Consider the following 12,500-nt stretch of genomic DNA (forward strand, 5'->3'; position numbering starts at 1 on the left):
AGAGAGAGAGAGAGAGAGAGGGGGGGAGAGAGAGAGGGAGAGAGAGAGAGGGAGAGAGAGAGAGAGAGAGAGAGAGAGGGAGAGAGAGAGAGAGGGAGAGAGAGAGAGGGAGAGAGAGAGAGAGAGAGAGAGAGAGAGAGAGGGAGAGTATCTCCACGCAAAACTACTGGCAGCAGAACTTGCAGAAGACATCGTGGTGGAATCCATCAGCGTGGTGCATTGTTGAGAGATGCTCTCTGTGTGACTCACTCAACAGGTGGGTGTGGGCTGTGAATTACCGTATTAACTGCAGTAATGGTCATTATGCCATCACGGTCATTATTTGATTTAGGCTACAATAGGTTGTACAGCTATTTTCTTAAATTCATTTTTTCCTGTTTCCCGCTATTGTATTTCCCGGGAAACGGGAAATGGTCCAGTCGGCATTTCCCGGGAATCCCGCTTCCCGGGATTAAACCCTAATACACACGCACGCACGCACGCAAGCACACGGTGTTGGGAGGGTTACTTTTAAACCGTATTCCACTTCAGATTAGGGAATGCGTGCCCTAAAATGTCATTTGTAACGTTTTCTAAATGCTTAAGATTACTTTGGGAATATTTCAAAATGCTCTTGCTGAGCCCATTTTGTCTGGGTCGTGTTTGTCAGTAAAATGTTCTTTATAATTCCATGTGAAAAAGACATTCCTGACAGCGTCCTGGCTGTGTTTCCTCTGACATTACCATTGTGGTGTGTGGCAGGCGCACCAGTTGTTGCACATTTTTTAAATGTGTTGTTTATATGTGTATGCGTGCCTCATATGAATTTTAGAGCAAACAAATACATTAATCCCTTAAAGTAATCAATTTTTAAAGACAGTCACTGCATTCAGATTACCACAAATCCAAACTGTAACTGTAATGGAATATAGTTACTCATATTTTGTATTTAAAATACTGTATTTTGAATACATGTATTCTGCTACTCGCCAACCGTGGCACGCACGCACGCACGCCTGCCCCCACACACACACACACACACACACACACACACACACACACACACACACACACACACACACACACACACACACACACACACACACACACACAGAGGGCTGCTCTCTGATAACCCAAACACACTTTCATCAGGCAATACTTTGATCCCCCGCAAGCCCTGGTGCTTTTTCTGAGCACGCTCAGATCCACTCAGCAACCACACTCATGAATCCTTCATGATGGGAGTGTGAAGACTTCTGAACGTTTGGAGCATGGAGGAGAGGAGAGGAGGAGGAGAGGAGAGGAAGAAGAGAGGAGGAGAGGAGGGGAGAGGAGGAGAGGAGAGGAGAGGAAGAAGAGAGGAGGAGAGGAGGAGAGGAAGAAGAGAGGAGGAGAGGAGGGGAGAGGAGGAAGAGAGGAGGAAGAGAGGACAGGAGGAGGAGGAGGAGAGGAGGAGGAGAGGACAGGAGAGGAGGAAGAGAGGAGGAGAAGAGAGGAGGAGGGGAGAGGAGGAGGAGAGGAGAGGAGGATCGGAGGAGAGGAGATGAGGGGAGAGGAGGAGAGGAGGAAGAGAGGAGGAGAAGAGAGGAGGAGGGGAGAGGAGGAGGAGAGGAGGATCGGAGGAGAGGAGAGGAGAGGAGGAGAGGAGGAAGAGAGGAGGAGAAGAGAGGAGGAGAGGAGGAGGAGAGAAGGAGGAGGAAGAGAGGAGGAGAGAAGGAGGAGGAGAGGAGGAGAGGAGAGGAGGAGAGAGGAGAGGAGGAGAGGAGGAGAGAGGAGGAGGAGAGGACAGGAGAGGAGGAAGAGAGGAGGAGAAGAGAGAAGGAGAGAGGAGAGAGGAGGAGGAGAGGAGGAGAGGAGGAGAGAGGAGAGAGAAGGAGGAGAGGACAGGAGAGGAGGAAGAGAGGAGGAGAAGAGAGAAGGAGAGAGGAGAGGACAGGAGAGGAGGAAGAGAAGAGGAGAAGAGAGAAGGAGAGAGGAGAGGACAGGAGAGGAGGAAGAGAGGAGGAGAAGAGAGAAGGAGAAAGGAGAGAGGAGGAGGAGAGGACAGGAGAGGAGGAGACGAGAGGAGGAGAGAGGAGAGAGGAGGAGGGGGAGAGGAGATGGTGACAGGAAAGAAAAGAGCTGTGAAGAGGAGAGGGAGAGATGCAAACACTCCTGTCTTTTTCATGGTGCAAAGAGCTGCAGTGGAGCAGATGAAAGAAGCAGCAACATAGACACAGATACTCGTTGGGGATTGATCTCTTCAGAAAACCTATTTGCCACGCAAAAAAAACTTTGTGGAGAATTCTATGATCTTGCTATCAAACCATACATTTATGACCCCAGAAAAGGCTGATTTATTTCACGTAAATTTTAAAATAGCTGCCATTTTAAAAGATGGCTGCAATTTCAACCACTTTTAGCAGAGAATTTCACTGTCCAGGGCGATTTTGATGATTCTGGTGTGAAATGAATTTTTTAACTATGGAACATTCAAAACACATGAGAAATCCTTTTTATAGCTTTACTCTGCATTTTTTTTAGGTAATGTGAAAAACATTATTTTAGCCATATATTTATTATAGAATGTACAGAGAATTTACATTTTACTTGTATGAGGAGTGATTGTTTGGGGTGCATAAGCTATGACTAAATAAATAAATAAATAATCTTTCTAAAACAGCTCTGCTAAGATACTCGAGCAATTGTGATGTCATCAGTGCACTCGAGCAATTGCGATTTCATCAGTGATGTCACTCGAGCAATTGTGATGTCATCAGTAACGTCACTCGAGCAATTGTGATGTTGTCACTAATGTCACTCAAGTGATTGTGATGCCATTATGTTTTGATGTCATAATGCCATGATGTCATAATCTTATGTCATAATCATCATAAATGAATGTCACCACACCCTTGAGTCCATTCTTAAAGCTTTCCGTTTGAGACGCAGTGTGTACACACACACATGGTGTGGTACAGTGACAGACCTATAGGAGGTGCTGTTGGAGCAGGGCATGACGACAGGCCGCTCACTCCAGGATGTCGCCTGGGCAGGAGACCTGAAAAAACCCTGCTGCAGGAAGAGGCGGGAGAGGAGTGTGTGGTACCACAGCAGATGGAGGAGCACCCCTCTGGGGCATGCAGCCTGGCAGGGTCACGCTGGCTGTGTGGCCTACCTGAGCACCCAGGGAGCCCGGGGAGACCTCGCTGAGTATCGCACGCCTCTCTACGAGGCGATGCTCTGCAGTCACCTGGACTGCGTCCGGACCCTCGTGGAAGCCGGGTCCGATGCCAACAGAAGCAGACACCCCGGTCTATCTACCATGCTGCCTGGAGGGGAAGGCTGGAGATACTGGAGATAGCTGCTGAACGCCCTTATCAAATACTTATTTATATATTTATATCCTATTATTATTATTATTCATTATTACTCATATTTTCCAAGTAAAGTAGTGCATCCGTTTAGATGTTTTATTACAGAAAGTGTATGAAACCTATGGGTTGTGTAGGCTAATGTGTGGTTAATGTAAATGAGGAGCTATTGTCCACTCCCCCCTTACCTGGCTGCCTAGGTGTGAACAACTTTGAGGGCCTTTTACAATCTGCACTTTCATAATCTGTAAAAACTGAAACCTCGGCCTACTTGTGGATCGAAATACCAGCACCCGTCACCTACACACTACTGCCCACCTGTGGCGTTATAAGGTAAAAGCAGCATGCAGAGACTCACAGTGGCTCATCATGACTGTTGAAAGCTCCAAGAACCTGCGGCGCTAACGTTAGCTAATGTTAGCCACATGTTTGTTGATGTTGCCGTGTCCATGTGTAGGTTCTCTGACTCTGCAGACTGGATTATTTCAGCCTAACCCTGAACTGAGTTCCCTCAGGTTCTCGTCTAGAATGTGGAACCATTGTCGTTCCAGCCTGTATGCAAAAGTCTGATCATTGTGGAATGTATTTTACTTTGTTTTGTTTGTGTTTTGTCTTTTTTATTTATTTATTTTTCTCTTTGTATTGTATTGTGCTATATGGACGTCCCCTGAGCGGTGTCCTCAATCAAGTCTACATTGAATTGATCAAAAGTTCCAAACAGCCTGCGGCTTGTGAGAACATCCCAGTGCTTTTGAACAGCCTGCAGCTTGTGCAAACAAGGCTTACAAGTCTGTGTGTGTGTGTGTGTGTGTGTGTGTGTGTGTGTGTGTGTGTGTGTGTGTGTGTGAGAGTGAATGAGTGTGTGTGTGTGTGTGTGTGTGTGTGTGTGTGTGTGTGTGTGTGTGAGTGTGTGTGTGTGTGTGTGTGTGTGTGTGTGTGTGTCAGAGTTCTCACGGTCTCTCGGTCCAGCCGCTTGTTGACTTTGATGACACCGCCGAGCGGCTCGATGAAGAACTGGTTGTCTCGGTCTCCGCTCACGATGGAGTAGAGGATCGCTCCGTTCACCTGACTGTCCACATCCTCTGCTGTCAGCTGCACACACACACACAGACACAGACACACACACACACACACACACACACACACACACACACACAGGTTTAGGACAACATTTCTAACCAGTATGGAAGCAGAGAAGAGACTATTCGAAATGGAAGTTAATTCCACAATAACAAAAACAATATGATTTTCCACATATGTACAGTATATATTTGAGTAAAAATGAAAATGCAAGAATCCAAGTTGCATTAGCGTACTATGACCATATTGGAATGAAAATGCAAAAAGCTGCTGGAATTTTCAAAGTTGTATCCCACTGTACAGGGGACCATATTAAAATGTCAATACAAATTTGAAATATTCAATATTCACCGTAAGTCGCAATTAAAGTTAAAAAGCAAATTGGAAGCGGGAAGGGTTCGAACCCTCGAATTGTCGCTTGTGGCTATATGATCTGATTGGCTATAGACCTTATTCGCTAACCCTGGACGGCACCATATTGTTGACATACCGTCCTGCGCGCACACAGCGCTGCAGCTGACAACTAGTAACAGCCTTATTGTCGTTTCTGTTCCATTACAAAATAGCGATGGTAATGACACCAATAAAAACCCCACAGTTGTTATTTGTATGCTGCCGACGGCAGCCGTTAATGCCTGTAATAATAAACAAAAGAACGAGGTGAACAGACTTTGCTGTGAGGAGCTGTCAGAAAGTTTCACCTCTCTCAACTAACTATCCACACATCTCCTGTGCTGCTGACGTATCCCCAGTCTCGCTCCCTTCACGTCTGAGGACGGTATATAGAAACAAACCACGGGGACTTTATTGCTGTCATTACTACAGCCATGCACGCAGGTCACGCAGGTCACCATCCGAACACAATTGGAACGATACAGGTAACGCTAACAGCGGCTAGCTTCCTATAAACGCTGCTCCACATAGGCTGTCACTTGAGAGCTGCTGCGTTATGTCGACAATATGGCGGCGGTGGGCGTGCCCGTACGTGAGTGACGTCAATCGAATAAGCTCTATATTTAGCTCATTCCAATCCTGTCTACATCACAACGATGCAGTATATAGGATCAGTTCAACCAATCAGTGCAGGGCTGTACCTGGACCACAGCCTCTCCGATGGCGGCGTCCTCGGACACCACGGCGGTGTAGAGGTCGCGGCTGAACATGGGCGCGTTGTCGTTGACGTCCGTCAGGTTGATGTTCACCGTGGTCACGGCGCTGAGCGGAGGCGTGCCGCCATCGCGAGCCTCCACCGTCAGGAAGTAGTCCCTGCACGCCTCATAGTCCAGAGGTTTGGACACCAAGATGGCACCTTGAAGGATTGATAATATTCAGTCACTGTGTTCTCAAACTTTCTTGGCTTCGGTACCCCCTTTCCCCATTTCTGAATCCCAGTAACCCCTTTTTACCCTGACTACAACATTTTGCTTAGAGAACTGCAGGAGAAAACTATAGCTTATGATGCAATGAATGAATGAGAACCCACCTTTTGAAGAATATAACATTACAAAGTAAGACATGGAGTGAAAGAGTTGCAATTAGTGCCTAACAATAAAAATAGGTTTGGGTGGAGAGACAAAATCTTAATCTTAATCTCATCAAATGGGGGTGCGACTCCTTGGCCCATGTGGATTAAATTAGGGGTCCTTGATAGGAAAAAAGGTTGAGATAAAATGAAATAAATAAATAAATAAATAAATAAATAAATAAATAAATAAATAAATAAATAAATAAATAAATAAAAGTGATTGGTACAGGAACGCAGTGGTTGATGCTCACCAGTCAGCGGCTGGATGTGGAACTTGCCGTGCTCGTTGCCTGAGCGGATGCTGTAAGTGATCTCAGCGTTGGTGCCGATGTCCTTGCTGGCGGCGTAAACTCGGAGCACCTCGGTGCCCGGCCCCACGTCCTCGGGCACGGTGGCCAGCTGGTCGCGGCGCTCGAACACGGGCGGGTTGTCGTTGATGTCCAGCACGGTGATGGTGACGTTGACCAGAGAGGAGAGGGGCAGCGGCGAGCCCTGGTCTGAGGCTCGCACCGTGATCTGATAGGCCGGCTGCACCTCGCGGTCCAGCACGCGCTCCAGGACCACGATGCCCGAGGACTTGTCGATGGAGAAGGACCCTCCGGCGGAGTTGGCCAGAGAGTAGACCACCTTGCGGCCCGGACCGGCTGGACAGACAGCAGAGAGGCAGCTTCAGTCTCAGACTACAGGCAAAAAACACTTGAGCTTCCTGTAGGACAAACCGCTTGAGATGAATCATCTCATCTTTCAAGGGAGGTCCTTGAAACACACTATAGAGAGGCAAAGCGACCGCCTACTTCCTGCTTCAGCACTGTACCAGAGATTTTCATCCACCATTTAGTTTCCCATACACATTTAGTAAAATGCATATAAAGATTGTTTTACTGGTTCAAACCAAACGGTACAGATATATTTAGAAACAGGAGAGATCGCATAACATTTCACTGGGACCAAAATGTAAAACAAATGAAGAAAATATTTTTTCTATGTTGTTTTTTTAAGTTTTGGTCCGAGTGAAATGTTCTATGGTCTCTCCTGATTACACACCCGCACACTCTCCACCCACACTCTCCACCCGCACCCTCTCCACCTGCACACTCTCCACCCACACTCTCCACCCGCACCCTCTCCACCCGCACACTCCACCCGCACCCTCTCCACCCACACTCTCCACCCGCACCCTCTCCACCCGCACACTCCACCTGCACACTCTCCACCCACACTCTCCACCCGCACCCTCTCCACCCGCACACTCCACCCGCACACTCTCCACCCACACTCTCCACCCGCACCCTCTCCACCCACACTCTCCACCCGCACCCTCTCCACCCGCACCCTCTCCACCCACACTCTCCACCCGCACCCTCTCCACCCGCACCCTCTCCACCCGCACCCTCTCCACCCACACTCTCCACCCACACTCTCCACCCACACTCTCCACCCACCCTCTCCACCCGCACACTCCACCCGCACACTCCCCTCCTTTGCGCAGGAAGACAGGGCCCACTGTCTGCTGGGTCTCCAGAGAGTACCAGGCAGAGGGCAGAAGCCTGCTCACCTTCATCAGGGTCTATGGCCTGGATGCGTGTGAGCAGGGCTTTGGGGGCGGTATCTTCGTAGACGCTGGCTGTGTACTGAGGCAGGCTGAAGAGGGGCGGGTTGTCGTTGACGTCCGCCACCGTCAGCGTCACCTCGGCAACGCACCACCGCCCGCCGCCGTCCGTCGCCCGGGCAACCAGCCTGTACGCCGCCGTCTTCTCGCGGTCCAGAGCCACCGCCGTCCTCACCTCACCTGGACAGAAAGGAAACAACAGAGATATACAGAGGAAGTCAAACAGGTGTCTCAGTGTGGTTTGACCCCAGGCCTAAAGGTTGTGGGTTAGATTCCCGGTCCTTCCTGTGAGGAGTTTGCCTGTTTTCATCTTCTCCTGGGCTTCCTTCAAGGGTGTAGATTGTAGCTCCATTCGTGAAGCCAATGCAGACGTGTCTTAAACCTGAATTCTTTTGAATGACCAGAAGGGGGTGACTCCCCTGGCTGCAAAAATAAGTCAGATTGCATAGAAGTTAATGGGAAAATGACCCTACTTCTCACTTGATTTATGACACCAGTAAACGCTTTGCTAATGAGTTTATGGTCTCAATCGCTCGTTTCAAGTCTTCCTCAATACAGCGTGATGTTCATTTAGTTAATTATGGTCCTATTTAGAGTCAAATAGACGATGACGCAGACTATGTTTTGTGGTGTGAAAACATACCAATAGCATCATCGACCAATAGCAGGCCGCTAGTGATGCGTGGGTCAGGGCTTTTTAAGGCCCGCACCAACCCAACCCGTCATTGTTGCCAGCCCGCCCCGCCCGGCCCGTTAAAATATCTGAAAATGCCAACCCAGCCCAACCCAGCAGCCCACAACGGCCAATTTAATGTAATATGTCTCCGGACTCGGGGGGAGCACAGCAGAGCTCTCCAAGGTGTGCAAAGTAACTCTGTCTCTCTCTGTCTCTCTCCCTCTCTCTCACACACACAGACACTCACATGTGTGCGCGACAAGACTTGTAGCCTACTGCTCTGGATGCGTTGCGCGGCTGCTTTCTTGATTTCTTTCTGCTTCGTCGGCATTACAAACTCAGCTATTATCGGTCTTTCTTCAATTAATCCAAGGTAGGCTGCAGAAACAGTTCTTCCCCATTTCTTTTAATTACCTCATGCGCTCTCAATTGGTCACGTTGCAGCAGTAGTAGTAGTAGTAGAAGAGAGTACAGGAGGTGCACACGGCTTGCAGATACGGCTTCAGACTCGCTGTCTGATTTTTTTTAATTACCTCATGCGCTCTCAATTGGTGACGTAGCCCACTCACGTTGCAGTAAAGTTACAAATAGATCACAGTCGAGTCCACAACAGAAAATCTGCGGTGGCATTAGTTTCATGGACACTTCAAATCATAATTACAGCAAATAATCCTTCTAAAATGTTTGTTTTGAGAGCACATAGGCTACCTCATTGAAGCGTTTCTTTACTCCATGTAGGCTATAGAGAGGGCTTCAGAGTCTGATGTGTAGGCCTACGTGTGTGTGAGAGAGAGAGTTCACGTCTTATTAAATGGTTAATCTGCGTGTTTCACTGCTCTAAATTATTTAATAATGTTGCTTTGTCACGTTCTGAGCCTGCCCCGCCCGCACCCGCCATATTTTCATAATTTGCCAACCCAGAGCGCCTGCGGGGCGGGCTCAGAACGTGGGACCCGGCGGGTTCTGGGTGACCCGTGCATCACTACAGGCCGCGCCCGGGCATCACTACAGGCCGCGTTGTGGCTCATCTCGTTCAATTTGACAGTAAGTGACTTCTGGCTCCAAATAACCAAGATGGCGACAGTGAAAATGGCAACCACGAGGCTTCAAAATGGGAGTCCAAAGACGAATGGGTGACGTGACGGTAGCTCCGTCCATAATTATTATACAGTCTATGGTTCCCTTTCTCCCACAGTCAGGTGGCTTGTCCATACTGCAGGTATTCAGTAAATGTGAGTGTCTCTCTAGTGTTATGCCAGGATCAGACTACACGATATTTTTTGTCGTTCACGATGTCACCATGTCAGACGAGTCCATCATACTGCCATAAATTCGTGACATGTCTTGGTCGGGAGACTGGCCACACTACAAGTGTATTCTCGCTTATCACCGACAGAGCATCGTATGCCACCGTCATCACGTCGTCTGCTGTCGTCAGCGAGTTCACAGGTCGTCGGGGAGGCGGACCTGTGAACGAAATCTCCCAGCATGCATTGAGGCCACTACATTGACAAGAAATAGCAACCAAATCAGCCTAAGTAGGCTAAAGTGGTAGATAGAAATAATGTTTATGTTAGCACAACATGCAATTGTAAAACATTTCAATATTGGGCAAAAGAAAACATTGAAATCCAAACACAACCCTATGTGAAACATGTATGTAATCCAGGTGCTATATACAGTATATCCCTTGCAGAATTAACGTTATTTGGATGAGTGACAGGCTCTGCTGTGATGCACTGTGATGTCCGCTCCAGCCTCCAACTTACTTCATGTGCACGCCCAGTATTTTCTTGCCAGCTGCTGCGAGACGAGAAGGAAGAGAAACGAACATGCAGCCGACTCTGCTGAGCTCATGTTATTTGTAGTGAGCAATGCCCATTGCCCAGGCGTTTAAACGCAAATTAAAACACCCTGGCCTTTTTATCTCTTTTATTCTTTTGAGCGGAGCGGAGCGGTGAGTGCGAGCGGGTGAAATCTGTATCGAGCGGGGAGCGGTCTCCCCAGGACCTGATACCTGTCTTCCGGGGTGTCACACTAGGCGAAACCATGTCCAAAAGACTGACATGCCAGTCTTTTCGTCAGGGCGTCGTGAGGCGTCCTAGACGTCCCGACTGGTCCCGACGCTGGTCTTTGATTATGTCACACTACAAGAGGTGAAGACGGCCGATCGTCGTCCCCGATGGTCATATTCGGGCCCGACGCTGAAAATCTGTCGCGCACGACCAAATCGGTCTAAAATCGGGCTGAATTCGTGTAGTCTGAACCAGGCATTAGTCATGTGATAGACTGGAGAGCTATAGACGGTTTTCACAGAATTGTGTTGCTATGGGAACAGTTTGAACCCTAGCTTATTTCCTGTCAGCTATTGTATTAGCAAACATTGCAACAGGAAGTAAGCTAGGGGCAAGTTAGAATGTGTATGTTGTCAAATTAAAAGCGTTTATACAGGATGCCTTAATCATGTTGGGATAGGCTCTAGCCCCCACCACCCTCAAAAGGAGTAGGCAAATAAAGCAGCATGAATGAATTCAAATAAACTGTGCAGCACCCTGTAGCCAATGACAATGTTGTGCAGCACCCTGTAGCCAATGACAATGTTGTGTAGCACCCTGTAGCCAATGAGAATGGATATCAGGCCAATAGCAGAATATAGAAGAATTATAGCCGCATGCGGTATGCAATAGTCGGGGTCCAAGCAGATTGCGAAGACCATGTAGAAGACCATGACCAAGAAGACCATGTTACGAGATATAATATATATAACGTTTCGCATTTATGGCTCCCCCTAGTGGCAGAATATCTGCAGACTGCAGAGCGAAGCTCGGACCAAGCATCCTAACACGTGCACCAACTTTGGCTAAATTTGCTTAAAGCAGCTACGAGCAACTTTTTCGATTGTTATTAAACAGTATAATTACAATATTGATGCATCACATCTTACCTATAATAGTAGCTGAGACCAAAGCTGTGTGAATCGGAGATTGCTCCCTTGGATGATTATTAAGTCTGTGTCTGTCTAAACTCGCGTCAACAGGGGGCTCTCTCTCTCTCTCTCCTTACCGCCGGCCCGGCTACCCGGAAGTGAAACGCGGAAGTGAAACCCGGAAGTGAAATGCAGCTGCCTGCCTACCCCGTTCGCGCTGCCTAGCAACATAGCATAAACAATGTGAACGCCACGCATACTCTCGCGAACATTCCTCGTTATATTCTAACAGGTTTTTTGGAAGTTATTTTGTGGTTATGGCCGAAGTGGCTGCTGCAAACCGTTTCATTTCACTTCCTGATCTTCCTTGGCCACAGACAGACTACACTGGCCGATTCACTCGGGGTTCAAGCGAGACTACTCTGCGTTGGTCTCGTCGACTATTAGAGGTAAGATGTGATGCATTGATATTAAATTTATACTGTTTAATAACAATCGAAAAAGTTGCTCGTAGCTGCTTTAAGCCACTTGATAAATTTAGATAATCGAATTCTGTAGATGATAAAAAGAAAATATTGGGGAAAAGTGACCCGACGGTTTCTGACGAGTTCTCGAAAATAGGATTTCGAGAACATTTAGAAAAAGTCACAAAATGCGGCATTTTTAGAGTCGAAGACCATTGGACCAAAGACGCAGATGAATTGAAGGATTAAAATGATGAAAGAGTTTTGACTCTAAAAGCCAAGCCGTTTCCAGGATAATTGTAAAAACATAAACTTGATTGTTATTAATTGTGTTATTAAGTTAAGTTAAGTTATCCTTTATGGTCCCCGTGGGGAAATTCACCCTCTGCATTTGACATGTCTTTGATGGTGGGAGGAAACCAGAGCACCCGGAGGAAACCCACATGAACACGGGAAGAGCATGCAAATTCCACACAGAAAGGACCTGGGACGGACCCGGGTTCAAAACCAGGACCTTCTGTAAGGCAACAGTGCTAACCACTGATCCACCGTGCCTCAGCTGTGGGTGAGTTTGCGTTGGTGAGGCCAATTTGGTAAGTTTTGGTCTCACGCTATTTGCTGCATGAACACTTTAAGCAGAGAAAAATGAGAAAGAAGAATAATGAGAAGAAAAACAACAGGGGTGCAGCAGCGAGCTGCTTGGACCCCTAATTAGTTCTTTCTAATAGAGAAGAATGGATGGCATCTCACTTGTGTTTGTCCAATCATCAAAACTAATGATCTGAGTGGTTCTTCTGCTAAGGCTAATGGTACTGGAACACAGCCTCAGCCTGGGCTAAAAGCTTCGTTGTTCACATGGGTCTGGTTGCTGTAGAAGTGCTATTTCTG

The 12,500-nt window shown here is 47.7% G+C and overlaps 1 protein-coding gene across 2 annotated transcripts in view; it reads right to left on the reverse strand.

Annotated features, from left to right (window-relative positions):
* Nucleotides 1-12,500, reverse strand: part of fat3a (FAT atypical cadherin 3a) — a gene marked incomplete at both ends in the record, with an annotated part of 251,969 nt that overhangs the window by 60,009 nt on the left and 179,460 nt on the right. For both annotated transcript variants that reach the window (XM_083637169.1, XM_083637168.1), the window contains 4 exons: nucleotides 4,287-4,424; nucleotides 5,507-5,721; nucleotides 6,189-6,581; nucleotides 7,493-7,726. In XM_083637169.1, coding sequence (XP_083493295.1) covers nucleotides 4,287-4,424; nucleotides 5,507-5,721; nucleotides 6,189-6,581; nucleotides 7,493-7,726 — 980 coding nt within the window. The remainder of the gene's footprint in view (nucleotides 1-4,286; nucleotides 4,425-5,506; nucleotides 5,722-6,188; nucleotides 6,582-7,492; nucleotides 7,727-12,500) is intronic.

This window comes from Poromitra crassiceps (genome assembly GCF_964638095.1).
Source record: "Poromitra crassiceps genome assembly, chromosome: 5".
Taxonomy (NCBI): Eukaryota; Metazoa; Chordata; class Actinopteri; order Beryciformes; family Melamphaidae; genus Poromitra; species Poromitra crassiceps.